The sequence below is a fragment of the Dermacentor silvarum genome, chromosome 9, assembly GCF_013339745.2.
Source record: "Dermacentor silvarum isolate Dsil-2018 chromosome 9, BIME_Dsil_1.4, whole genome shotgun sequence".
In the NCBI taxonomy this organism is placed as follows: Eukaryota; Metazoa; Arthropoda; class Arachnida; order Ixodida; family Ixodidae; genus Dermacentor; species Dermacentor silvarum.
The window spans coordinates 74,854,857-74,881,134 of NC_051162.1; the positions used below are offsets into that span (position 1 = coordinate 74,854,857).

Sequence of the window (26,278 nt, forward strand, 5' to 3'; positions counted from 1 at the left end):
GTGCTAAAACATTTAAAATCTGACCTGCCATATAAGATAGCTGCTCAATTGATGGTGATTGTTGGAATTTATTGGCGCAAAGGCTAGATGTGGCCAAAGAGCGCGAAGGCGATGATAATTGCTTGTAAGTGGTATATGAATAGTGACTTAAAAGGTGTGGATAAAACAGATGTGGCATGGCTGTAGAGGGGCCGAAAAATAGTCGCTGTAAAGTGCGTAAAATCTATAGGTAATAAGATTATGGCAACGACTAATGAAGTGTGCAGTGAACACGATAGGTGCATTGTGAAAGAATGATGATATACTAAATAGGTCAGAGGTGAAAATTTTCAAAAAGCACAACAGCCTTAACAGAGCCCTTGAAGTTCAAGGGCATGGAGGCATATGCTATACTGAACTACTATCACAGTGGCATTCTCTGGAAGAGGATGCACTAAGTATTATTGGGCTTATAACATGTAGGACAACATCATTCAAAAACGGGAGGACTGCTTTGGCATTAAAAAGCAGTTCTTTGCTAAGAAACACAGCGGGATGGAGAGGAATGGAATAGCGGTATGCGAGAGGAAAATTTTTCTTCCTCTCTCTCTCTCGGCTTCCCGACACTCCAGGAGGACGTGGATGATGGTGAGCGTCTCGCCACATCTACCACACGTTTGAGGATCATTACAATTCAATAGAAAATTGTGAGTACCATATGTGTGTCCTATTCTGGGACGACAGAATGGGGCATCAGTTCACCGTGCTTTCGACACCCGCCGTGGTTGCTCAGTGACTATGGTGTTGGGCTGCTGAGCACGAGGTCGCGGGATCGAATCCCGGCCATGACGGCCGCATTTCGATGGGGGCAAAATGCGAAAACACCCGTGTACTTAGATTTAGGTGCACGTTAAAGAACCCCAGGTGGTCCAAATTTCAGGAGTCCTCCACTACGGCGTGCCTCATAATCAGAACTGGTTTTGGCACGTAAAACCCCATAATTTAAATTTTTTTTCGATGCAGAGGGCCAGAAACCTAACTGTGGCTTAGTCATGTGAAGCTTATTATTTGTTTCCCCTTCCCACAAGCGTTGCCAGTGGCTTCGCAGTTTCTTACGCAAGAAAGGTTTAAAATCTGTTACAGGGAAAGCAGCTGTAGGATTATTAGCGTGCGATGTTATTGACGTGGCCATTCGGTCGGCAAGAACATTACCCTCAATGCCTCTATGGCCCGGCACCCAGCATATAATCACAGGCTGGTTAGATATATACGCTTTGCATAGAGTGGAATAGAGCTCAATGAATAAAGTTTTTTTTGTGTTTACAGAGAGATTTCAAAGCCTTTATGGCGCTTTGGGAGTCTGTAAATATAATTGCTTTTCGAAGTTTTGATTTCATTATTTGCTTCACAGCCGACAATAGTGCGTAGGCCTCAGCCGCAAATATGCTTGTCTCCGGGTGCAGTACACCGCATTCCGAGAAGGATGGGCCGACAGCTACATATGACACCCCGGCATGAGACTAAGAAGCGTCAATGTAAAACACTGCGCACGAGTACTTGGACTGAAGTTCTCGGAAATGCATTTTATTGTGTGCCTCTGGCGCGTGTTTCGTGACCTCTACAAACGATGTGTCACACTCTATGTGCTGCCACTGCCACGGCGGTAACAGTTCCGCTGGAGTCATAGGGCACTATTCAACTGGAACACCCATTTCCTCACTAAAGTTTCTTACAGACAAAGAGAACGGCTTTCTCGCTGCAGGCTGGTTATTGAAGAGTATGGCAGTGGTTACATTGTTTATTGTTGAATAAGAAGGTTGTTCGATTTTCGCGTGTATTCTCAGATAATATGTGAAACTGCTATATGATCGCCGGAGATGAAGTGACCATTGATTCGACTCAACATAGAGGCTCTGGGTCAGACTTGTCCTGAAAGCACCGGTCGCGAGACGGATACCCGGATGGTGAACAGGGTCTAATATTTTTAATGCATTTGGCGTTGAAGAATTATAAATTACTGATCCGTAATCAAGCCGTGAGCGTACAAGACTGTTATACAGGTTAAGTTGACACTTCCGATTACTGCCCCATGTTCGCGAGCGAAGTTTTAAAAGGTTCATTGTCTTCAAGCATTTTGTCCTCAGACGCTTAAGACGAGGAATAAACGTGAGTTTAGAGCCTAAAATTATTCCTAAAAACTTCTGCTCGCTGCTCACAGAGAGCTCAAATCCTTTGATTTTAATACTTGGGACAGGCGTTACACCTTTTCTGTTTGTAAAGAGTACGCAAGTGCTCTTCGGGGCGTTTACTCCCCTTTTCCATCCATTTTCATCTGCCATTTCAACCATTTCTATCTGCCCATTTGGACAGTCTGTTTATTCCAAGCTGCACTTGTCGTTCGCAGATGGCAATATTGCATGACTTGAAGCATATCTGCACATCGTCGACATGACTTACCTGCACTATGTTTTGCTGGATGCCGCTTCGCCACTCTCCGAGCCGGATGCAGGTGAATCCATCGGAAATGCGGCATCGTGCAGCGGCTTGCCTCGGAAGTAGGGCGCATGCTTCACTTACTAGTGCGCTTGGTCGGATAATATTGCGGCCGTATCAATTTTTTCTCGTAGTTTACCACGTTTTAGGGGGTGTTGTTGTCACTTTATGCCTGGTAAGGGCTATTATGATAATCTGAACCCCTATGCGACATGTTTTTTCTTTCATAACGCGTTTTCTCAATTCCCAGTGTTCCCAGCGCACGCCGCTCATGTTAGCGACGCTGTCCGCACGGCAACGAACAATTTTTTACGTCTATCCAAAAGACATCTCCCGCGTTTTTGGGTAGTTTACGCCACAATGAGTAGGTATCTTAGGGGAAGAAAAAAAAGATGCCAAGCTGCCATGCAGGCGAAGTGTTGCTAGAAAGTATCAAATTGCTAACTTCCGGGACAAAGGAGTTTACTTCCGGTGACTTCACTTGATGGCACTCGATGCGCTATCCAGCCCCCTAATGAAGAGATCAGTGGTCGACATAAACAGAATAAGACATTGTGCGTGGGATTACTGTATGCAGGGAATACATTTTTACAATGAACAGTGTGCAGCTAAGTACATCCCCCTGCGGCACACCGGTGAAGGGCCTAGTTGAAGGGCCTAGACAAAGCGTTCCCACTCTTACGCGGGATGTGTGATTAGATAGGTAACTTTCGATTGTGTTTAACATGTTGCCACGGACACCAATCGCCGGAAGGTCTCGGAGAATGCCGTAGCGCCTTGTCGTATCGTAAGCTTTTTCTAGGTCAAGGAACACTGAGAGATAGAACTGCTTATGTATAAAAGCATCTCTAATGTAGGACTCAATGCGAACAAGGTGGTCAATTATGGACATACCTTCCGTGAAACCACATTGCAAGGGGTCTAGGATTTTGTCGCTTTTTAGCACAGACAGACCAAGCGCCGGTTTATAATTTTTCCGAATACCTTGCAAAGACAGCTTGTCAATTCTATTGACCTATTGCTACTGGTCAAAGATGGGTCCTTGCCTTCCTTAAGTATAAGGATGGTCACACTTTGCTTCCTCGAAGATGGAATGTAACCAGCTGCCCACATGGCATTGAAAAGACTTAATAGTGTTTTTTTTTAGAGTTTCAGGGTGCAGGCCTAATCATTTCATTCATGATAACATCGCCTCCTGGTGCGGAGTTGTTGCAACCGTTGAGAGATTCTTTAAGTTCAGCATGAGAAAATGGTTGATTGTGTGCCTCGTTTCGCGCACATATGCGTTCGAGAGGCTGTCGCTCTGCGTGGTCTTTGAACTTCAAGAAGCGTTCTGTGTAGTGCGACGCACTAGAGATGTATGCAAAATGTTCACTTAGGAAGTCAGCTTGGTCTTCTTGGCTATCACCTTGTGCGTTTACCAAGGGAAATAAGTGTGCCTGACGTCCTTTTAATGTGTTTACTTGGTTCCATACTTTTCTCTCGTCCGTGTAAGAATTTATTCTGCTAAGGTACTTTTCCGAGCTCTCTCTTTCACTACGTCTACGTGTTCTTCTGCCTTGAGACTTTGCCTGTTGGAAATTGATGCGATTTTCGGCAGTTGGAGAGCCGCGAAAGAATCCCCAAGCCTTGTTTTGTTTTTTCCGCGCCTTTCTACATTCCTCGTTCCACATGGGAGGCAACATTTTTGGCTAGCCCGTTAGTTTGTTGGTTGAATTTTGTGGCAGCCTCTGTTATCAAACTAGTCAGGTATATAAGCCACAGCATCGTCTATATTTAAACCAACAATGTCATCCTGAACTAAATACGTGATATCTTGGAAGAGAACCCAGTTTGCTGATTCAACCTTCCATCGGGAAATATGTGGAGAGCATTCAGGCTGTTTTGTGACGTTTATGGCTATTGGGAAGTGGTCACTTCTGTAGGGGTTCCTAATAACATTCCAATCAAGGAATGGCATTAGTGTGCTGGATACTATGCTCAAGTCTATTGAAAAGTAGGTTTTGTGTGCAACGCTTTAATATTTCGGTTCCTTCTTATTGAGTAAACATGCATCCGAGGTAAAGAGGAAATTTTCTATTAGACGCCCTCTTCCATCGCAACGGCAGTCTCCCCACAAAGTGTTGTGCACGTTTAAATCTCCGACAACTATGTATGGCTCCGGAAGTTCATCAGTGCAGCTTTGCAATTCAGTTTTACGAAGTCGACAACTGGGAAGGATGTATATAAAGCTGATAGTTACTAATCTGTCAAACAACACCCCTCGAACAGAAACCGCCTCTAGGGACGTACGAAGTTTTGATTCCCCGCAGGCAAAACCTTTATGTATGCAATGATAGCCACACCACCAGACGATGCAAGAGCATCATCGCGGTCTTTCCGAAAAATGGCATGATATCTAAGAAAATGTGTCTGTGTGGATATTAGGTGTGTTTCTTCAACACACAGCACTTTAGGACTTAGTTTATGGATAAATTCTTTCACATCATCTAGATTGTGTAGAAGTCCTCTAACATTACACTGCAATATTTGTGTGGCCATATGGCAGAGGAGGTTTCTGCTGTGCGCCTAATATGCGAGAGTTAACTTACAGAGCCCTTTTCGGGCCCCATGGGGTTTCCCGTTTTTGGAGCGGTCGAGAGATTCTCGACGCTCCTTGGGTGCTGGTGGCACCGTTTGACTAGGAGTCACGTCCATCGCCTATTGCGAGGCGCTGGACATCCGCTTTTGCGAGCGGTGCGTTCGTCTTAAAGGCTTCGCCTCGGGAGACGATAACTTTGGGGCCACCAACCCAGACGTTGACGGGCCCTTCTTGGGTGGCGGAGCAGCGGTGGCTGCACCCACCGAGGGGGCTGGTGGCTCCGCCACGACTATACGCATTGTGGGCCGTTCTGGAGCCGGAGGCCGTTGTGGCGCTGCCGCCTGCTGCACCGCCGTGGCATAGCTAAGTTGAGGTAAGTGCCCCAACCTTTTCCTCGCTTCATAGAATGATTTTTAGGGGCGAAGCTCCTTAGGGTGTGGGTCTGTCCCTCCTCTGTAGTATGTAGTAGTAGTAGTAGGAGTCGTCGTCGTCGTAGTAGGTAGCCACGTCTACTTTTATGAAAAAAAACCGCATATCCACGGGGTGAATGATGATGAGTGGGCGAAGCTCCGGAGGGAATCATCGGTAAACCGTGAATCTTCCGTGTAATTCGCCCAGTCTCGCCGCACTAAATCGAACGATTGACTTCCACCAATGACACGCGCCATAGGTGACGTCATTCCTATTTTATAACAGCGCCCTTCATTATAATTGCACCATCTGCCGCTTAAGGGGACGCTAGCACAAACGCGTTAGAAACGTGCAGTACTCTCTAGTAAGGGGGAGAGGCCACAGCGTCTTACGCAGCCGTTTACACATGCCGGAACGTGCACCGCGATTGCCGACGCCATCACATGACTGCTGAGAGAGTATAACCCCCGTATTCATAAACGCTCCTCGACTTGAACTTGACTTGCCACCGCCTTCAACGCGTTTCGAACGCGCTGCCGAAGGCGGTGGCAAGTGAAGTTCAAGTCGAGGAGCGTTTATGAATACGGGGGGGGGGGGGGGGGGTAAGGCGAAGAGGCCACAGCGTCTTACACCAGCTTCTTGCACGGGCCGTAACGCGCTAGCACAAACGCGGTAGAAACGCGCAGTCTTTCGTTAATGTTGGGTATTTATTGCCATCTAGGTGCGTCTGTCCATGTGCGCTTCGTGGCGTAGTGGTTAGCGCCACGCGTTCAGAAGCGAGGGGTCCCTGGTTCGATTCCGCTACGGCCACAACTCTCGGAATTTTTTTTTCTCATAAAAGTAGACGTGGCTACCTACTACGACTACTACTACTACAGAGGAGGGACAGACCCACACCCTAAGGAGCTTCGCCCCTAAAAAAAAAATTCTGAAAGTTGTGTCCGTAGCGCGGAATCGAACCAGGGACCCCTCGCTTCCGAACGCGCGGCGCTAGCCAGTACGCCACGAAGCGCACATGGACACAAGCACCACGATGACAATAAATACCCAACAATAACGAAAGACTGCGCGTTTCTAACGCGTTTGTGCTAGCGCGTTACGGCCCATGTACGAAGCTGGTGTAAGACGCTGTGGCCTCTCCGCCTTACCCCCGTATTCATAAACGCTCCTCGACTTGAACTTGACTTGCCACCGCCTTGGGCAGCGCGTTCGAAACGCGCTGGAGGCGGTGGCAAGTCAGGTTCAAGTCGAGGAGCGTTTATGAATACGGGGGTTATACTCTCTCAGCAGTCATGTGATGTCGTCGGCAAACGCGGTGCACGTTCCGGCATGTGTAAACGGCTACGTAAGACGCTGTGGCCTCTCCCCCTTACTAGAGAGTACTTCACGTTTGTAACGCGTTTGTGCTAGCGTCCCCTTAAGCGGGAGACGGTGCAATTATAATGAAGGGCGCTGTTATAAAATAGGAATGACGTCACATATGGCGCGTGTCATTGGTGGAAGTCAATCGTTCAATTTATTGCGGCGAGACTGGGCGAATTACACGGAACATTCACGGTTTACCGATGATTCCCTCCGGAGCTTCGCCCACTCATCATCAGTCACCGCGTGGATATGCGGCGTTTTTTCTTTTTTTTTTACGGTGATTGCGATTATTTCTTTTTCATTTTTCCAGCAAGGGCTGCTCCGTGAGTAAGCAGGATGGTCTCCTTTGTAATTGGCACATTGTGCATGAGCATTGCAGTTGTCAGAGGGATGGTCGTTGGCAATAGACTTCGCGCATGTTTCTTTTCCTCTGCATGATTGTGATGCATGTCCGAACCTCTGGCACATTACGCACCGCCTCGGGTTCGGTATGTATGGTCGGACGTTGATTTTCAAGTATCCTGCGTTGAGTGAAGTGGGCACAGTACGGGTACCAAATGTGAGTATCACGTGTTTTGTAGGGATCTGTTGGTCATTTCGCCGGAGTGTAATTTGTTGCACCTTAATTACATTTTGCTCTTGGAATCCTTCAAGGAGTTTTTCGTCGCTTAGTTTCCGGAAATCTTCTGATATTACTCCCCTACTTGTGTTGAACGAGCGATGAGGAGAGATGGTCACGTTAATGTCACCAATAGTGGTGAGTTCAGTGAGCTTCTCGAGTTGATTTTTCTTCGTCAGCTCGAGGAGGAGGTCTCCTCTTGCCATCTTTGAGGCTTTGTAGCCAGGTACAATTGTGTTTGCCAGGCATTTTGATACTAGGAATGGTGACATTTTCCTTACAGTTGTGTTGCCTTCAGTGTGAAGGATATGGTACTTTGGATAGGTATCTGCGTTTTGTTTCAGAAAGAACTGAAAAGGTGCTTCGGTGCGCTCTCTTTTTAGAGGGTGATCTTGGAGGCGGGGGGGAAGCGTTCGCCATATAAGCGCTCGTAAGTTCGGCCGTGATGGTGGCCACCCACCACCAAGCACAAGGGGACGCTACGAGGTTGGAAGAATACCTGCAGACGCCAGCCCATGCATCACCGCTATAACCTAATGTATTCATACCCGAGATTGGATATATTACACCAGGTTAGTCCTTACCGCCAGGAAATTCGGAAGTAAGAAGAAGTGAAAAGAAAACAGGAAAGATGAAAAGGCGGGTGAAAAGACGAAGATTGGAGAGAGATATAGGAAAAGGCAACTACCGATTTCGCCCGGGTGGGCCAGTCCGGGGGTGCCGTCTACGTGAAGCCGAGGCCAAAGAGGTATGTTGCCTCTGCCGAGGGGCCATAGAGGTCCGAACACCAGGCATGGGCTCAACCCCTAGGATCCCCTTTTCCCCGGACACAACTAAGCCACGCATGGTTAAACATGGGAGCGTCCAACCCTCATGTGCTCGGGTCCGTGGTGTCGCCACACACCAAACGCCTGCTCACGCAGACTTCCCTGCGGGAGATAGCTGCTCAATTGAAGAAAAATCATCAACATGTATCAAAACCCTGACAACACGCGTGTCGTGAAGTGCTTCACGTAGCGATGAATCAAAAAACACGCTACACAGTACAGACGCGACACTCAACTAATACAGAGGAGGAGGAGGAATAAACTTTATTTCTGTACAGCAGATTTGTGAGGCCTAGGCCTCTCTACCTAGATGACGGCCTCGAGCCCTTGGGCTCTGGCGGCATCTTCGGCCTGCTGGATTGCCTTAATTTGGTCTTCCGGTGCAGAGCTGAGCAGCGCGGTATCCCACTGCTCGCTAGTCTTGTGCGTTTTATTCTGAGTGGGTGTCCCAGGACAAGCCCAAACCATGTGTTGTAAATCTGCCCTTTCTTGACAGAATCTGCATCTATCGGTGTAAAGTTCTGGATAGTAACGGTGGTAGGCCACCGGGTTCGGATATGTTTCTGTTTGCAACAAGCGCCATGCTCGTCGCTTGCCGTCTGCTTAGCGAGGAGTGTGCCGGGGGGATACGGGCCCTGCCCAATTTATAGTGTTTGGTTATTTCGGTAAAGCCGTACTCTCTGTTCCCAGTATTTGCGTGTCACCTGCTCGGTCCGTCAGTTCTCGAGCCAGGTTGTGCGCTATTTAGTTCCCGGGAAGGGAGGAGTGTGAATGTGCCCATATAATGTAAATATCTCGATCTTCACGATAGTTGGCTAAAATTCTTAGCGCTTCCGGCGAGATTCTTCCTTTGGCATAATTCTTGACGGCGGTCTTGGAGTCGCTGACTATGATGTTGGCCTCCGTGGAGGCTATTGCCAGTGCTAGGGCAGCCTCCTCCGCAACCTCAGCCTTTCCTGTTTTTATAGTGCCCCTAACTGTGGAGTCACCCTCTAGACTGGTAGCAACTATCGACATACTCTGTCTATTTGTGTACTCCGCCGCGTCCACATAGACCACGTCCCTAGCACTACTGAATCTTTCGTGTAGAGCTCTCGCTCTTGCGGTTCTTCTATCTTCGTGAAACTCTGGGTGCATGTTTCTGGGGATTGGGAGTATTGAGAGATGTTCCCTTATTTTCCTTGGGATGTCTCCCCGCAGTCCATGCTGTGCTTCGTAGGATACTCCGATGTCGTCTAAGATGTGTCTGCCCGTCAAACTCTGCGTAAGTCTTTCATACTGCGCCACTTTCTGGGCCTCAATAAGTTCGTCTAACGTGTTGTGCACTCCGAGTGCTAGCAACCTGTCGTTAGACGTATTTCCTGGAAGTCCCAAGGCTTGTTTATACGCCCTTCTAGTGATGCATTCTATCTTGGCTCTCTCCGCAGCGTAGAGCTTAAGGTAAGGGACCACATATACAATACGGCTGATTACGAATGTTTCTATTAATCGAATAAGATTGTGCTCTTTCATGCCATAGTTTCTGTTGGATATCCGCTTTATTAGTCTCATTGTTTCGTGAACACTATTATCCAGTAGTCTAATGGTTTCTCCATTATGGCCGTTTTCGGATATGCGGAGTCCCAGTATTCTTAGGCTCTCCACTATCGGTATCCTGGTGCCCTCTACTGTGACCACAACGTCCGGCCTTTCCTTAATGCTTTTTCGACCTCTGCATGTGGGTCTATAGAGCAGAAGTTCTGATTTTTGAGAGGAACATCACAGTCCCTTGTCTCTGATGTAGTCTTCGACCGTGTTTACTGCTGTTTGGAGGATCTCTTCCACATGCCCATCGCTTCCAGCCGCCACCCAGAGGGTAATGTCGTCTACGTATAGGCTGTGTCCGAGTCCTTCTATTTTTTCGAGTCTCGCAGGAAGACCAATCATTGCCACGTTGAAGAGAAAGGGGGATAGGACCGATCCCTGCGGAGTACCCCTATTCCCTAGTTTGATCTCCTCCGATTTGGTTCCCCCAATTGTAATCTTTGCCGTACGATCCGTCAAGAAGTCCTTGATGTACGCGTATGTTTTACGTCCTACATCCAGCTCTTGAAGATTTTGAAGATTTTGCCTTGTGCGTGACAGTGTCAAAGGCCTTTGTTAGATCGAGCCCTAGTATCGCCTTGGCATCTAGAGTTCTCACGCCCGCGTCTATAATGTGATGTTTCAGTTGGAGCATAATATCCTGCGTCGATAACTTTGGTCGAAATCCAACCATGCTATGTGGGTAAAGTCCTCCATCATCCATGTATCTCGTGAGGCGTGTGAGAACCACATGTTCCATGAGTTTACCGACGCAGGATGTTAGCGATATGGGCCTTAAGTTTGTCAGTTGTAGGTTCTTTACAGGCTTCGGTATAAAGATGATTTGAGCTGCTTTCCATTGACTTGGAATGTCACCTTGCTCCCAACACTTATTCATGTAGTCTGTGAGAGCTCGGATGTATTCATCGTCGAGGTTTCTGAGCATTTTGTTTGTTATCCATCAGGCCCTGGTGCAGATTTCGGGTTCAGTCTGGTAAGTTCATATCTGACTTCTGCCTCCGTAATGGGGGCATCGAGATCAGGATTCTCATTGCCGCTGTAATCCGGGAGTCGTTCTCTATTCGCATCTCCAACGTACATCTTTTGGAGCTCTCGAAGGAGCTCTTCTTCTGTACCTGCGTAGCTGTGTATAACCTTCTCTACATTGTGTCTTTGTACAGTTTTTGTATCTCGGCATCCAAGAGGCATCGTAGAATGTTCCAGGTCTTGGACATGCCCATTTGCCTCTCCATTGAATTGCACGTGGCCTCCCAATTTTGTTGGGTTAACCTATTCGCGTAAACTTCGATTTGCTTGTCTAGTTCCGCAATTCTCTTGCTTAATTTCCGATCATGTTTTTGCTTTTTCCATCTTTTCAGCATACTACCTTTCGCTTCCCACATATGCAATAATCTGCTATCCATCTCCTCTAATCCTGCCTGTTTTGGAACAGTTTTCGTAGCTCGTTTAACACTTTGTTGCAGTTCCTCTGCCCATTTCTCGATGTCCGTTATATTCTCTTCCGCATCTTCCTTTCGGATTTTGCGGAAAGAGTCCCATTCGACAAGTTTCAGTTCTCTGCCCCTCTTTTTCTTTGGGCCTGCTTGTACCGTTGTGACGACGATGTAATGGTCACTACCTAAGCTTTCCTGCATGTTTTGCCATCGAGAATCTACTACGTTTTTTGTAAACGTGAGATCTGGTGTCGTGTCGTTGCTTACACTGTTTCCTATTCTGGTGGGTACTTGAGGATCAGTTATGAGTGTTAGTCTTTCGTGCTGAGCGTCTGCCCATAGGCTTCGGCCCTTAATGTTCCTGAGCTGTATCCCCAAGCAGCGTGTGGCGCGTTAAAATCGCCGACCACGGCCAGCGCCTGTTTGTCGGCTACGCTCAACGTTTTGCGGAAGAGTGGACCGAATTTCGGCTTGTGCCGGGATGAACTGTATATGTTCAGAATTAATAGACTTCCCGCTTCTTTGCGGGAGGGAATTATTTCAATAAGGACGTGGTCTATGGCTCGCATTCCGGTATCGTGCTCGACAGCCACGAGGTTTCTGTGTACCAGCGTCGTGACGGTTGCCTTCTCGCCGGAAGCACTATAACATTTATAACCCGATAATTTTGCGATCCCCCCGGTCTCCTGCAGGGCGATGACATCTGGCGGCTCCCTGCTTGTTATGAACTGCTGCAGGTTTACTCGCTTGCGACGATACCCGCGGCAGTTCCATTGCCAAATTGCGTATTGGTTACGCGGCGCCATGTTGATTTATCTGATCTTCCCCGGTAGCCTTGCTATTTTCCACCGCAGTCGGTCTGCTATACGGTTTGCTTTTAACGGGTCCCGCGCCTGTCGGCCGAATATCCTTTGGTATGCTTTCTACTGCCGCTACTCTATTTTCTAATCCATCGAATCGTTGTTTATTCTCTACATTCATGTTTTTGATGTGTTGCTGTATCCCATCAAACATTTATTTAAACGTTCCCATAACCTTGCTGATTGTAAAGTCGCTCTTTTCCTCCATCGGTTCTTGCGCCTTCCTTTTGGGTGGTGGTGCTTCCCCGTTCGTTTGTGCGGGAACGGGTGTTGGAGCTCGACTATGCGTCGGCGTCCTACTGGCGGAGGGTGTGTTGCTATTCTTTTTTTGTTGCTGTAGCCTCGTGTTTTCTGCCCTAAGCTGCTTGATTTCTTCTTTAAGCGTTGCATTCTCTCGAGTAATCTGTTGTAACATCTTTCTAATCTCTTTCATTTCCTGTTCTAGGGCGGACCCCTTAGCTTTAGGAGATTGAGTAGCAGTGCCGGAGACCACGCTTGCCCAGCTCACCTGTGCTTTGCTCCCGTCTCCCCCTCGAGAAGTACTCGAACCGGACCGCGGCCTGGACGTTGATCTGGTCCGGGATCTGGTCCTGGACCTGGACCTGGAGCGTCCGCGGACGGCTTCCCCGGACAGTCTCGGGAAGGAACCGGACCGGTCTCTTCCAGGGTCGCGCCCGTACGTTTTCCTGCTTGTTTCTTCTTTGTCGGTTGATGGATGCTTGCTCCATATCGTGTTATGATTATTGTTGTTGTTGCTCCCTCTGGCTTCTTTCTTGTTGTGGTAGTAGTACTTTTCCTCTTTGGCATACTCTTCTTCCCTCCTCCGTCGCTCCCAGCGACGTCTTCTGACGAGGTACGGTATCTTGTATCTTGCGTCGCACTTCTTGTCTCCCGTGAGGTGGTCTCTGCCGCAGAGTTGGCACTCCGCTTGGCAGTTGTGGTCGTGTTGTGGATTCTTGCACCCGCACCCTCGGCAAATCTTGTCTTCAGGGTTGGGGCACACGTCAGCCCTGTGGCCTGTTCTTCCACATCCATAGCATATGTCAATCTGCTTTTTATACAAGGAGCATCGAATAAGCATCGCTCCATATCTCACATAGCTTGGGACGTGAAAACCTTCAAATAAAACGATCACGTTGTCTGTGTTACCCATTCTGTTGGCGTGCAAGACCCCAGGATTGCGCGGTGTGACCAGACTGGTCACTATGTCCTCCAGACTCTCCTCTTTAGATATTCCTCTGATGAGACCCTTGGATGTGTTATCAGGAGCTGCTCTGTAAGCGCTTGCTTCAAATTCTCGTTCTCCAAAGCGGAGCTTATTGATAGCTCCATATTTCCTGGCCCGCTCCTCGGATGGCGTGCTGAGCACCACTATGTTTTGCTTGCTGTTTATACATATGCTGTCGTCCTCCACTGTCTCTCGACCGACACCAGCAGCGTTGCGCAGGCAGCAGTAAATGCGATCCAACTTGTAGTCTGAGAGGTTAAGTCCGCCACGTGGACGCACTATCACTCTGTAATCTTCTTTCGGTAGGCTGGGCATCCTACTTGCCCTGATGATTTGTCGCACGTTGCGTTCGTTCTTCCATTTGTGTCTTGCTGCCTCCTCAACTAAGCCTCTTCCATGGTGCTTGTTTCTGACCAATCCGGCCTCATTGCTGCATCGCTTCTTCGTGCCTCTTCTAACTTCACACCAGCCTGATTCTTTTCCAAACTCCTCCCTTGCGTTTCTTTGTCTTCCACGTTCATGAGCTCCTCCCGTTGCACTTCTTTGTCTTCCACGTTCATGAACTCCTCCCGTTGCATTTCTTTGTCTTCCATGTTCACGAGCTCCATTATGGCACCAGCAAAAACTCTCGGAGGGGAACGGGGGGCCCCGGACAACTCCGTCGGCGCGCTAGGCCGAGCTCTCTCAGCCGCCGCCACGGTGGAGACACTGGCGTTGAGGCGTTCGCGTTAGGCTTAGCTCTCCCGCCACACGTAGCTGGAGAAAAAGTTGTCGCAGTTTCACCTGAAAGGCGAAGCATCAATTGCGATAGCAAACTTGTAGAGAGCTATACGGAGTAATGATATTAGCTTTATCAGCTGTATAAACTTGGACATGCAGCAGCATCGGCAACACGCAGAACTGTTGTCGACGCCATCGGCGTTTTGCCCGCGTTCGCTCAAAATGCGTGCGGCGTTGGTGACTGTTGCCGGAGCCTCTGATATAAATAGGCACTGCGTTCCGCAGCTAAACGTCGCCTCCCTTCCCTCCCCCTCCCCCACGGCCTCTCGCTCGTCGGAAGAAGGCGCGTTTGCTCTACATACATGGTGATTGTGAAGGAGAACAGAGACGCCTACTTCTGCAGCCCTTAAGCGAGCGCGGCGCAGAACGCGCGTTTGTTCTCCGCCGTGCGTTCACTCCCCGTGAAAGACGCGCCCCTCGCGCCCTTTCACTCGCACATACAGCGTTCGGCGCGCGGCCGCTGAGCCGTGCTCCCTCAAGGGCTGCAGAAGATAGCGCCAACCTTTCCCTTTCCCTCAAGAACCACTTACCACCGGCGACAATTTCTTCTCCAAATGACGTCATACGGAACCTCACGGCGACGGCGATGGCGACGGCGACGGCGACGGCGACGCCGACGGCAGAAATCTGCTTTTGAGTGTCCATATAATTGCTATCGCAATAAAAGAACGATTGACGGCCGGAAAATGGGCCCACCTGGTAGAGGATGGTATCCTTGGGGTCTTTGGCACTTCTTCTTTCGATTATCAGTGGATATTCTCCACGAGATTGTGATTTTCCACCGAAAATCATATGAAAACTGCGGAGTCCACCCGGCGGGCATCCGCACTCCTTGGCTTCTTCTTCTTCCAACTAATACAGATCCCTTGTTTTTAAAATAAATACTTTTCGCCATTCTGTACAATAGGGGACCTTAAATACACTCTCAGAAGCTCCAGGAAAGACTCGAGTGCGTTTCCGCAAATGTTCTGAAGGGCAACAGTTCCGTTACTCTCGAATAATTATCGCACTGCTTTCAAAAGTTCTTCCCGAGGTATTCAATAAAACATGTCCTCAATGTTGACCGACAAGGCAGTATTGAACTGGCAAAACCGTTGATAATCTGCTCCACAAAGGACAACGAGCTCACTACCGTAAAATGATCCGGCTGCGCATGTCCTTTTAAGGCCCGTTGCAAAAAGCTTGACACCTACTTCTGCCAACAGACCTTTTCAGTAATAATGTCTCTAAATGGACAGCCGAGGTTATGCGTCTACATAGTAAAAAGCACGCAAACAAAATGTTTTGTCGGCATTTATGGATATCCATCTCTAATCTACCCAAATTCATACCGTTTATCAGACGTAGGGCTGCCGCCTTCGCCTTGCGAGGCTTTAACTCTGGTAGCTTGAAGTTCTTCTCGGTTGCTTTAGCCGCTTTTAACTCCAACGCGGAAGATGGAATCGCAACAAACCCACCTTCTTTGTCCGCCTGAAGAAGCATGTGGCTCGTTCTGTGAGGACACATCTTCAATGAACACATTTTCATTGTGTCTGATCGGTTTCTTAAATTGGCATGTGCGCTTGCGCAGGAAAAGTGTTGTGTAAAAGTACATGGATGCTTCAATAAATCAGTTCCAAGTCCGGTGACTGTGAGTGCCTCCTTCTGGTCCTGTGTCTTGGTTTTCACTGTTCTTTCTTTTCGCTTTAAACAAGGAGTGCCAGTGATGTCACTATCACCACGGCATGACGACGACGGTCTGACAACAAATGCATGATAGCTGCTCTCTGATGACAACGGCATGGCAACGGTGGCACATAAAAGCCACATGATTATTTTATTGCGAAGCATGTTTTACTTAATTCGAGGCACTTTGCGGTAGTTAAACAGTTAGTTTCCTAATTCGCCTCATTTAGGACCTGTATCGCGGTGACTTCGCGGTAGGTAAGTAGTCAGTTGCCGGCCTCGCCTGATTTGAGACCTCGGCAATAAAAAACAATTGCATGGCGAACAGTGGAACCGAACGTCAGTCTTTCCATCTCAGCATCCAATACTCTATACATCTGGTCACCCGCATACTATTCTCGTGTGAATGCCACCTGGCTCTTCGAGATGTTTTAGGTTCTCGTACCACGTTCTCGTGTTCTTTATGACATATTGCGCTTTGAGACGATATCTAAGAGTGCACCGTCTTCTGGTTCGGCTCATATTCTCCAGTACTTTCCTTGTAGCAGCTAACGTGACGTGGAAAATGGGCGACGTCGTACAGCCTTCTTGATAGGGCATGTTGATCACTTTTTTGACATTGCTTCGCCGGAGCAAAGGGTCACTCAGCTTCCCGGACCCGGTGCGGCTGCTCTGCGTGTAACCCCTCCCACCCCCACCCTTTATCTCTTTCTCTATCACATTCCAGCTATTTCTTAGCACGCATGTTGTATAGTGAATGTGAAATAATTTAAAACGACAACGCTACCACTTTTGCCCATAATTCTCTATGTTGATCTACAAATAAGGAAATACGGCAGAACTCATCCCACAATGAGTGTCGATGGTGATATCATTAGCATTCGGCCAATGAAGCGAAACACCGCACTTCTCAGTCACGTTTATTCAACAAATGTAGTGGTCATTCTGAGACTTCTGTTACTTCTGTTGCTTCGGCTATATATGACATAATTCCAATATTCTCCCACTTTGCTATAGCACTAGCTGGCTGAGGTCAACCATGAAATGGCGGGATGACGAGCATTACATGACATTGAGGCAGTGACGGTGATTAAATCACGTCGAAGCAACGTCAAAGACGGTATGACGACGACGACATGAGTACAATGCATTACGACGAGTGTGCAAAGACGATGGTGTGATGATGATGATATTACGACAAACGGATTACGAAGCAAGAATTCCGACAATCACGTGACCACAGTCACACGACGACGACGGTCTGATAATGGATGCCTAATGGAGACTGTCTGATGATGACGCACTCTCCACGACGGATGGCAACGGCGGAATAATCACAATTTTATGATGACGTGATTAGGGTGCAACGACGAAGAAGGAATAACATCGATAGATTGACGAAGGTGGTGTGACAGCGATTGCATGAAGGCAGTAGGAACACAATCTTTCTCGGGTGGAGGAAGTCTCTCTCCGGAGACTTCGGGCCGGGGCGGCCCTTACACCAGCCGTCACTTGTGCTTGGAGTCAACCTACTTTGGACGTGTACTGGCACAAAGATAATTCGAGATAGTGTTCTCAAAGGCGTGAAATTGAAGAATGTTCAATTAAAAGACTATGATAGATGGATTATGGACAACGCATTTTATAGGTCGACGTTGCAGTATCTCTATGAAACGGGCCTGCATGCTTATACCGGGTGTTTCAGCGAACACTTTCACAAATTCTTAGAGGTTGTCTGTGGCAGATAGCACAATTCTAGTTTATGAGCTGGTCTACTCGAAGAGGCGGATATTACTTGCATAAGAAATTGAAATCCATAATCGAGTAATAACAAAAAGTCACTAATTAAGTTCTTAACTAATTACCTGATGACCCATATTGCAATCTACACATTGTAGCCGTGGAGTTCGCAAGGCGGATGCACTTTGAACGAATTCTCGCGATGACACCAGTTTCGAGATATTAATTCCCGAACTTTGCGGAGAAATGCATTGGCGTTCCAGTTACTTGCTTAACAAAACGTCTCTTTATGCATTGAAGCACAGAAGTAACTGGAACGACAATGCATTTCTCCGCAAAGTTCGGGAATTAATATCTCGAAACTGGGGCCATCACGATAATTCGTTCCAAGTGGATCCGCCTTGCGAACTCCATTGACTACAATTTGTAAATTGCAATATGGGCGAATAGGTAATTAGTTCACAACCTAAATAGTGATTTTTTATTAGTTGATTATGCATTTCAATTTATTGTGTGTGTAATGTCCGCCTCTTTGAGTAGACCAGCTCATTAACCAGAATTGTGCTATCTGCCACAGGCAACTTTTAAAAAATTTGCGAAGTGTTCGTGTGGAACACCCTGTATTTAACCCCATTATAATGTTATGCCGCGTGACAAACCAGGCGAAAAAAAAAATCACGACCACACGACAAGCACTTACATGGTGGTCCAAGATTTAAGACAATTTGGGCTATTTGGTCGGTGTAAAAGTCACGAAGACGGCGGCAGGGCGAGTCAGATCACGACGCATTAATTATGACGATGAATTTACTTTAACGGCATCACTACCCTGAGCATACACCCAGTAACGCATGCTGGTTGCCAACTTGGCGCTTGGTCACCGTAACAGATTACATAGATAGATATATAGATATTATATACATAGATAGATACCTAGATAGACAGGCTCCAAATGAATAAAGTAGACAAATAATTTTCATCCCGTTAAACGGCAGTTTTATGGAATTTTGGCATGTTGCATTTTGTATGCGTTGTGAAATTGTGCCACTACACACTGCAAGGTCTCAGGTCACAATTAGCAACTAAATGTTACAGAATAAAATGACAATATGAACCATGCGTGGCACGATTCAACGAATGCTTATAGCAAATTATAATTAACATTCGCTATACCCGAAAACAAGTGCATTATCATAACTGATCTAGAAAGAAAGAATATTGAGCGAACCCTGACTTTTGTAAACCTCGGGTTCGCTTAAGGTACAAAGTGCACATTGAGGCTCAAACAAAAACACATTGAAAACATCTTGACGCGGTCGTTGAAATAATAAATCAAATGGATTGGCATTCTGAATAGATTCGACCAATCTCTTTATCAGCTGATTCAGATGCCCGGGCGCACGTTCATCACTTTCGGCTACGATCCGCGGTTACATTTACTGCAGGTGCTGTGCGACGCATAGCTAAACATGTTCTGATTAACATTTTTTAGTCAATACGATGCAATTGTGTCCATTGAAGATTGACAATTTATTTGTATGCCTTGCGTATTCTAATCTTGTCCATACAAGTTATTGGATTTCAATATATTTTTACAAATAAACCGGCATTACCTTTGGCTGTAATATTCGTGGAACTTCCTTCAACCTGATGACCGAACTTACGGCTGTAAATTGTGAAAATTGTTACAGGTTTATGATATTTGTATACCTGCAACCATAGTAAATTAATAAATCGACAACAACGTATTGTACTTTGCTCTATCTAAATCATTTGGTTACTTCAATTGATCCCCAAATATCTTACGCATATATTGCTCATATATCGAGTTTATCATCGGACAACACTCTCGAGATTCAGTTATCAATTTACCACCCGATTAAACTCTTCACTTCATAAACTGTATATAGTATAGTATAGTAGTAGTATCGTTTATTACGACAGAAGAAAAAGCAGCTACAACATAGCATATAATGCATGGTCACTGTTATCAGCTGAAATACTTCTGCTGTAGTGGCGAAGAGAGGCCGCAACCATTGAGAGAGGATGATGAAATCCGGCAGCCCGGAGAGCGCGAGACTGACAGGCGCTCTTGAGCCAAGGCTGTTGCGTAGCCCTAACTGCTTTGTAAATAAACCCCCTCACACTGCCAAGGAATGCAGTTAAAGACGACTTGATGTCGCTTGACTGGACTTCATCCCTCCACGCTGCATATGGGCGTCTTGCGCTGGAGTTTGAGGTATAGTAGCGGCGCCAGGTGGGGGCGAAGAACGTCATCTGGGTAGTACCAGCTTGGATAGTATGTTGTTGCAGATATGTGGAAAAGGAGTGCTCAAAATATCTGAGCACACTTTTACAGGCGCAACTGCAATATCATCGTATCCGGACGCGCTTTGAGTCTTTAAGACCTTTGATAATTTTCTCGATTGCATCTGGTGTAGTGGGTGAGAAAAAGATTGTACTGGTTTCCCTCCCACTTAGTCTGCTTTGTGAATGATTGTTTTTACTGCCCTGCGATAGTCCAGACGACAGGAAGTGGCAGTTAAATTTATGCGCTAAATCCGCTCCAGCATAGGAAACGCCATATATAACGACTTCTTTCGGGGCGGTATCCTGACTGTGCGCAGTAAGCGACTTAAAAAGTGTCCAAGTTCTTTGTGGTGAGCTATAGCTCGCTGTGAATTTCCTTACGTAGTATTCAGTACGAGCTTTATTTATATCAGCATTTAGCTTATTTCTTGTTTTTTACACTCAGAGAGTATTCCAATGTTTTTCGTGACTGAGAATGTATAAAATAGTTTATCCCTTCTTTTTATTCTTTCCATTAAATTCTTATTCACCCAGAACTTTCTAGCTTTCTTGCATGCGTTTGCGCGTTGGTGAGGAAATGCTTTATTATAAGCGTCGAAAACTTTCATCATACGCAATATTTGCGTTCTCCATACTTGGTACATATTCCCAAGTCAAGCTACCTAATATGCCTCGGAATACTGAAATACTATCACTACTGATTATTCTGAGCGATACAAACTTGTCTGATTGTTTCTTTGCCCGACAAGTAGCAAAAAGCAAAATATACGCATTTGGTCGCTTATTCCTGTGGCCAAGACGCCTGAATATAGGCTGTCATCAAGACAGTTCGTAAAACAAACATCAATCAGCATTTCGCTTGTACTTGTTACACGAGTAGGTAAGGTAATCACATTAGTTAACCCAGCTAAGTTGGATTATTCAAGGAGGTTACCTGCAGGCACATTGTGACGCATTATATTGATATTAAAATCACCTGTTCACCTGTAATAACCACTTGTGCTCTAAGATAAACGACGTATACACTTAACTTCTCAAAGAACTGCAAAAATGTATTTAGTGAACCTGACGCGGGACGATAGACAACCGCGACTACAAATGAGCGATTACTTAAAGCAAATCACTCGTAGTCATCAGTAATTGCTGCAAATTCAGGGATAGCCTGATAAACATACTGTTTATTCACGTAGACTGCCACACCACGTCCCCTTTGGCTCTGTCGGAATAAGGCTTCACAACTATAGTTATGGAATTGTATTATGTCTTATGTATTAGAGTACCAGGTTTCAAGTAAAGGCGATGACATCAAATTTATGTCTTAACACTTCTAGGTAAAAGTACAGTTCACTCTTTTGTTACGAAGGCTACGAGCATTTACATGGAAAAAAGTTAGGGTCTCACATTTGGCTTGTACATCGTGTGCTGTTTTCTGAAATGAATTAGAATCATAATAATGGCAGTTCCGTGATGGCTCGGAATCAATGGCCGTTTTGTATGTTGTCACCGTGCCATACAGAAACGTCATTAGTCAATCTTAGATATGCCATCTTCCATCTTTATGTGAATGGCGGGTTAAGCAGACTTCTTTCGCACCACAATTTTGCCATTCTTATGCCAGACAACTTCATAGCAGTTGTCAGCCAGTCGAGATTTAGTCAGCCATAACCGTCGTTTGTTTTGGGCCGTAAGGTTGTCAAAGAACCGAATTTTGGGAACCCTACTTTGGATAAGAGCCTCTTGCCCAATCCACTGTTCCTTCACAGAGCGCGGAGTGAACCTCACCAGCACAGGAGCGATCTTATCGGACTTTGATTGCAGCCTATTACATCGATGTCAGATTTAGTGAATTGCCTGAGGTTCAGTTTCCGTACAATAGCATTAACTTTGCCTAAAACATTTTCACCCTCGTGCGGCGGAAGCACGTCTATTTCAAGATTCTGATGGCGACTGTACTGGTTGAGATCCTGAAGCTTTTTTTAGCTCCTTTGTGTCTCGGACTGAAGTCCCAGATTCGGCAATTTCAACTCTAGCTTAGAGGTCAGCGATCTCTTGCGTCTGCAAATTTACAAGTGTAGTCAGTGCGCCATACTGTGAAGAAAGAAACTGGACAGATTTTTCGATACTTTCGACCATGCCTTTGATAGTTATCAGGTATTCAACTTTGCTCAAAAGTGGGAGCAGCACTGCTATTCTTTCGTTCATAAGGATCAACTTTGCAGAAATATCGGCGTCGGGTTCCGACTTTCCTTTACCGCTATTTTGGCTGCCTCTAAGCTTAGATGCTTTGCATATTGGGCATAGCCATGCTTTTCCTAACTTCTGGTTTTGATTTAACAGTTGCAACTGCCACTCGAGAGCAGTTTCCAGCATGATAACTAAAAGTGCATTCAAAACAAATAATACCCACTGAATCTTTCGCGATTTCGTTGTGGCAAGACAAACAGATTTCAGGGAATCTTGTCATTGTACAGTTTGAAATGTAAGACCGATAGTATTGTATAGATAGTATAGTATAGCTACTGCTGAAGCGTGAAAAAATCCGCGGATCTTGAACAATTATGAGCGTTTTTTTACCATGTATATAGGTACTTGGCATCGTAAATTAGGTAATTAATATGATATATTTATTTCAGTGCATTTCTAGCGAAGCGTATTGCAATACCAAATTAGGAAAACTGAATGAAATAATGCCAAGCATGTACTGCAGAAGCATGCTAAGCGCATTTGCTGAGCGGTATCCAACGTGCTTTACCCTCTTAAACCTGATACAAGTTTGGCCTTCGAAAGCAACTTGAGCCTAATGTGAAAATCAATGCACAGCCCCACAAGGACATGACTGCCTGTCGAAGTCTCAGGTGCCAGGCATTTGGAAGGTGTTCCAGGGGGATCAATTGCATGTCGTCGGAAAACATACGTCACTGTTAGCTCAGCCCAAGCCTCCGGCAATAAACTTTCTTCCCACTACAATTTTTGTGGAGAAGGAAGCAGACACGTGTGTAAATGAGTGCGCATGTGTTCAGTCAGAAGATCACCAGCATTTTCCCTGTCGATATAATGGGGGTAAGTAAAGCTTGTCGTGTGTGTACCTGGCCTACTACTTTTCCTGCCCTTTCCTACTACTTGTCCTTCCCGTTCCTTCTAGCTCCAATTCTGCACTTGGAGGAAAGCTTGAAGGTTAAAAACACGGAAGATGACGATGTGCTAAAGAGTGACGGTCAGTGAGCCCAAATGTTGCTGAATTCAATGCTCTCTAACCCTGACCTGCGATGACTTTTCAGTCTTTGTAGCTGTTGACAGATTCGGAATGTTCAAGTTGTTTCCTTTCGTTCCATCAATGCTCCCGCAGTGAGACAGTGCAATCGTTTACGAATGGAAACGCGATGACGTACTTGAGGACATCATGTTTGGCTTTTAGGTAAATAAGGAATGCTACGTATCAGCAGTATAGATGCAGGTACAAGTTATTTGGGGATGACTAATGCCTAGGAAAGAAAGCCGTCGTCTTTGCGGTAATATTGCTCCATGCATATTGCATGTTCCTTGGGGACGATACGCGCGGGCGCCCCGACGAAGACGACGAACTGCTCCTTGCTCTAGAGCTGTTGGCTGAACTGGCCAGCGCTGCAGTAGTTGTCTTTTGTAAATATAGATTGTAAATAGTCTCGAGGGCTTAATCCTTCGTTCGCGTAAGATTTTGGTGGAGAGTGCCGTTCCCCGTCCTCGCCACGGAGCTCCGCAGCGGCCGCGCCGTCCAGCTTTGCACCATAAATCCCGGCGACGACACCTAGCCTGCGTCTACTCCTGCGACTCGAACAACAACGTACGTCACGGTTTTCACTCGCCGCGATCCTGGCGTATCCTCCGGCCAAAATAACGTCGATGTTGAGGACTGGCTTAGCATTTATGAGCGTGTTAGCCAAAACAACTGCTGGGACCATACCATAATGCTAGCGAATGTACTATTCTACTTAAGCGGAACACCTCTTGTCAGGTTCCGGACACACGAGTACGAGATCTCTAGCTGGGATGCTTTCAATGAGAAGCTCCGCGACCTCTTTGTAAATCCGACCGGTCGGTAGCTGGCTGCCAGAAAAGAGCTTGCTACCTGAGTACAGTCTTCCACTGAATCGTATGTTTCGTACATACAAAGCGTGCTCGCTCTTTGCCGGAAAGTCGACGAGAACATGGTCGAGGTCGACAAAGCAGGCCACGTTCTCAAAGGGATCGCGGACGACGTGTTCAACTTGTTGATCTTCAACAATGTGTCCACCATCCACGTCATTGTCAAGGAATGCCGCCGTGTCACTTCATAGTTCTCCCGTCTCCCTAACACGGCTGCGACGTCGTCCTGTGTCGGCCTTACCGCATCAACCGCCATCAATTAGAATGTCACGCCTATTGTTCGCCGCGAGCTCGAGGCAGCAAGTCCTGCTCCGTTTCAGTTCACGCCCACTTCACCCCACCATTGATCAACAAGCCTCAGCAATCTCCTTATTCAGGCAGTTGTGCGGCAAGAATTTGCCAACCTCTGCTTTCCTGCTGCCTGTTCCGTCTCCCGACCTAACGCCAGACTGGTGCCGACAGCTGCGCCTCGCAGCCAATGTATTTCCCTGCCAGATACCGCAACCCTACAGAGTGGAGAACTCCTGACGACACGCCAATCTGCTTCCGTTGCCTCTGAATTGGCCAAGGTCGCTCCCCACTGCCGCTCGACCTGGACGTCTCCGTATTCGAGCTACTTTCCACCGTCTCCTCGCCCATATGCTGACCCTCACAACTACTCGCCTCACCGTATGCCAGCTATCTCTGAGGTATCCGTCGATGACAGTCGTCCCGCTCGCTCGCCGTCACCTCAACCCTTTCGGTTCCCGTCGACCCAGCCACGCCACTATTCGTCGCCGACCAGTTATGGCCCTTCCCGGACGGAAAACTAGACCATGCAGCTCCGGGGGGGGGGGGGGGGGGGTTGCTGCATTATCTTCATTGTGCCGAAATCTTCCTTTGACACCCCAACGAAACAGAACTTACTTGATGTTCACGTCGACGATCTCCCTTTGACGGCGTGAATAGATACTGGAGCCCAGGTCTCCATCATGAGCAACAACCTTCGTCGTCGACTGACGAAGGTTCTCACGCCTGCTACTACACGAGCCGTACGCGTCGCTAATCGCATCACTGTTGCCGTCACTGGAATGTGTACTTCCCGTGTAAGTATCGCCGACCTCCACGTTCCAGTTCTTTTTACAGTGCTGACAAATTGTTCCCATGATCTAATCCTTGGAGTACACTTTCTTACAGCGCATTCAGCTTTGAACGACTGTTCTGCCGATACCCTTAGCCTCGAACTTTCTCTACTCGCGCATATTCGTGCCTGAACTCCCGGACAACTTTAGTACTGAGCGCCTTCGTCCGCCTGCCGCCTAAAACGTAGATGTTCGTCGATTTGCTATCATCTTTCCCTGTGCCCGATGGTGATTAAGTCGCCACACCTGTTCTTGAGGTCTTGTTGATGCGCAATATTCACTGTGCCTCAGTCCAACGTAACTGTCACCGATAACCTGACATGTCTCCCCGTCGTCAATTTTTGCCTGACAAAGCAAGTTCTACCCCAAGGCATATTGGTTGCACCGCTGCGTGCTATAGGAGATGACCACGTCATGGCGTTTTCTTTATTCTTTATTCAGAGATACCCCGCTTTGCACAAAGGCGTGTAAGCAGGCGTCTCGTGAGCAGGCGTTCCGTAGACGTCTGCTCCGATTCTTCATGTCCACAGGATGCTCTTTGCCCTGACGCAACATTTAGTCCCATGATTGCTGCGTACCTATTGCATGAACAAACAGCAGCTCTGTGTCGCCTTTTGGTTTCCTACCACGACATATTCGACCTTAACAATCGACAATTGGGCCGGACTTCAATTGTCAGGCTTCACATAAATACTGGTGATGCATGTCCTATTCATGGTGCGTTGCGTCTTCAACTCTTCATAGATCTGACATAACGTGACCACTTCAGAAACGGTGCGCTGATTCCTGGCCAAAAGCATCTGGAATCAGGTGCGGATCCAGGTTTTTACTTGGGGGGGGGTCAGCTTTTGTCAATGTTGATGATGATGATGATGATAGTAGCCTTTCTTCTTTATCGAAATTTACTGTTTTTGCTCACAATAAACCCGCGTTTTATACGGCTAGAGCAACACCTGTAGCCCTCCGTGGTGGCTCAGTCAGCTCAGGCGTTGAGCACGCGATCGCGGTACCAAATCCCGGCCGTGGTGGGCGCATTTAGATTGAGGCGAAATGCAAAAACGCCCGTGTTCTTGCTTTGTAGTGCAGGTTAAAGAACCCCAGGTGGTCAAAATTAATCCGGAGCCTTCCACTACGGCGTGCCTCATAATCAGAATTGGTTT

The 26,278-nt window shown here is 47.0% G+C and overlaps 2 protein-coding genes across 2 annotated transcripts in view; both read right to left on the minus strand.

Annotated features, from left to right (window-relative positions):
- The window catches only part of LOC125940100 (venom metalloproteinase antarease-like TpachMP_A), a 212,640-nt gene that overhangs the window by 162,312 nt on the left and 24,050 nt on the right, over nucleotides 1-26,278 (minus strand). The window lies entirely within an intron of this gene.
- The window catches only part of LOC125939842 (venom metalloproteinase antarease-like TpachMP_A), a 121,162-nt gene that overhangs the window by 71,706 nt on the left and 23,178 nt on the right, over nucleotides 1-26,278 (minus strand). The window contains exon 6 of the mRNA XM_049655321.1: nucleotides 19,179-19,231. Within this exon, the coding sequence (XP_049511278.1) occupies nucleotides 19,179-19,231 (53 nt within the window). The remainder of the gene's footprint in view (nucleotides 1-19,178; nucleotides 19,232-26,278) is intronic.